Genomic DNA, 2308 nt, shown 5'->3' with positions numbered 1-2308 from the left:
TTAATCTTCAAAACTGAATCAGCCAACCCAACACAAAGTTATCACACACCAACGCAAAAATATCCACACAAGACACAGACGTTAGTTTGACATTAGTTTGACGTTATTTTGATGTAAGTTTGACGTTAGTTTAAAATTTATGTTAGTTTTATGTAAGTTAGATGTTAGTTTGACGTTAGTTTGACGTTAGTTTGACGTCAGTTTGACGTTAGTTTGACGTTAGTTTGACGTTAGTTTGTTGTTAGTTTGACGTTAGTTTGACGTTAGTTTGACGTTAGTTGGACGTTAGTTGGACGTTAGTTTGACATTAGTTTGACGTTAGTTTGACGTTAGTTTGACGTTAGTTTGACGTTAATTTTACTTTAGTTTGACGTTAGTTTGATGTTAGTTTGACATTAGTTTGACGTTAGTTTAACGTTAGTTTGATGTTAGTTTTACATTAGTTTGACGTTAGTTTGACATTAGTTTAACATAAGTTTGACGTTAGTTTGACGTTAGTTTGAGGTTAGTTTGACGTAAGTTTGAGGTTAGTTTGACGTTAGTTTGACATTAGTTTGACGTTCGTTTGACATTAGTTTGAGGTTAGTTTGACATTAGTTTGACGTTAGTTTGACATTAGTTTGACGTTAGTTAGACGTTATTTCACCTGTTTCATATGTTTACTGGATTGTTCTAATCTCTCTGACACAGCAAGGACGACCTTTCTCAACCTTATTTTTTCACGGGTCAACTCCTTCCTGGTTCGCCTAAATAGATCAACTTAAAGGAACTATCTACGTAATTCTAAGTAACTCTCCATATAAAGAGTTATATATCCGATTCACAACGGTTCCCTTTAAACGTTTGCTTGAAAAAGGTAAGCTTTAAACCTTTGTAGCTGAATAGTAGTTATATCTGAACATTGTTAGCTTTCAATTCACTTTCTGACCTTTGCAGCAGAGACAATAATGAAAACTTACAGAATGTGTCTCATTACAAGGTTGAAAACGACGATATCTTTCTCATTTTTTAGGTGTTCCGCTATGAGTTTGGCTTGTAAAGAAAAAAAGAGTCTAAATGTTAAACTGTTACAATTGTTTCCAGTTTAAAGTCTGAAATCATATAAAAAACATTCTTTTGGATAATTGAGAATAAATGAAACCTGAGTGCATCCTTGATATTTATGTACTCCTTCTTTAGTGCAGAGTACTCCCCTTCTAACTCCTTGTACTCCATCTCAACCTGTACATAAAGGTCATTGAGTACATAGTTTATAAATGTTTAGTACATACAAGCTAAGAACTATAAAAATAATAATAATGATACTAATAATACTAATAATCTAACGGATTTTTAATACTTTGTCTTATCATTTAACTTTAGACAAAACCGTTCTATTTTATAAATTAGATTTGCAATTGCCAACATTTTAATCTATCAGATAAAATCATAAAATCCAACAGAAACAAAACCACATTTTCCAACGGTTCAAAATATGGTTGAATATTTACAATGGTTGCATTGTCTTGTTGAGCGCTGCGTCTAGGACAGAATCGGGAAGTTGCCTTGAGGGAAATAGCACACTGCACAGTTGGGAAGTTGCCTTTTGGGAAATTACCCTTGGGAAGTTGCCGCTTGGGAAAAAGCCTTTCGGCAATTATAAAAATACAATGAAGATAACATTTAATTAACAATGCTTTGATTCCTAACAAGAATTATTCAAATAACAAGATTACACGTTAAGTTGTTGATTAAAGGGAATGTCTGGCTAGACATGATAATTGAGCTAAGAGTGCAGTAGTGAAATGAAATTTTTTCGAAGTCATTTAAAAAAAACTTTTTACCTGGCTGTCATGAACCCAGTACAGTACATCAGTCCAGCCCTCCAGTGTTATACACTGTACATAAAATTCTTAACAACGTAAATAAAAAGGGACTGTTAGCGATTCACAATTATGTTTATCTAATCAATAAGGTGGTTTTCTATTTTTCAGTCATGGAAATTCCTGTATGTTTTCAGAATTATCAACATTTATATCTAATTCATTCTTGATGCGACACAGCTTTAGAGACTTTAGAGAATGTTTTACATACTCATGGTTTTCAGCAGCTGTATTTTTTGCAAAACCATTTAGCAGCACATTTGCAAATACGTTATCTGAGACAGAAGATTTAATAATTCTGATTATTGCAGACATAAAAGTATCATGGTTCGTCATTTAAGCCTCAATCTCTCAGTCTCATAGAACACTTTTTTAGGATAATGATAAATTTTAAAAAGATTTTAGTAAAAAATTCTAAATTTTATACACCGGTATGTCTTATTGAT

General features: G+C 32.5%; 1 protein-coding gene across 1 annotated transcript in view; it reads right to left on the bottom strand.

Moving 5' to 3' along the window:
- The window catches only part of LOC111714523 (uncharacterized), a 9859-nt gene that overhangs the window by 1994 nt on the left and 5557 nt on the right, over positions 1-2308 (bottom strand). Inside the window, exons 2-3 of the mRNA XM_023489658.1 lie at positions 1142-1221; positions 647-746 (exon numbers count right to left, since the gene is read on the bottom strand). Coding sequence (XP_023345426.1) covers positions 647-746; positions 1142-1215 — 174 coding nt within the window. The 5' untranslated portion in view covers positions 1216-1221. The remainder of the gene's footprint in view (positions 1-646; positions 747-1141; positions 1222-2308) is intronic.

Source organism: Eurytemora carolleeae, unplaced genomic scaffold (assembly GCF_000591075.1).
Source record: "Eurytemora carolleeae unplaced genomic scaffold, Eaff_2.0 scaffold1172, whole genome shotgun sequence".
Classification (NCBI taxonomy): Eukaryota; Metazoa; Arthropoda; class Copepoda; order Calanoida; family Temoridae; genus Eurytemora; species Eurytemora carolleeae.
Note: the sequence above shows the minus strand (reverse complement) of the source record. Positions and strands in the feature narration are given on the sequence as shown.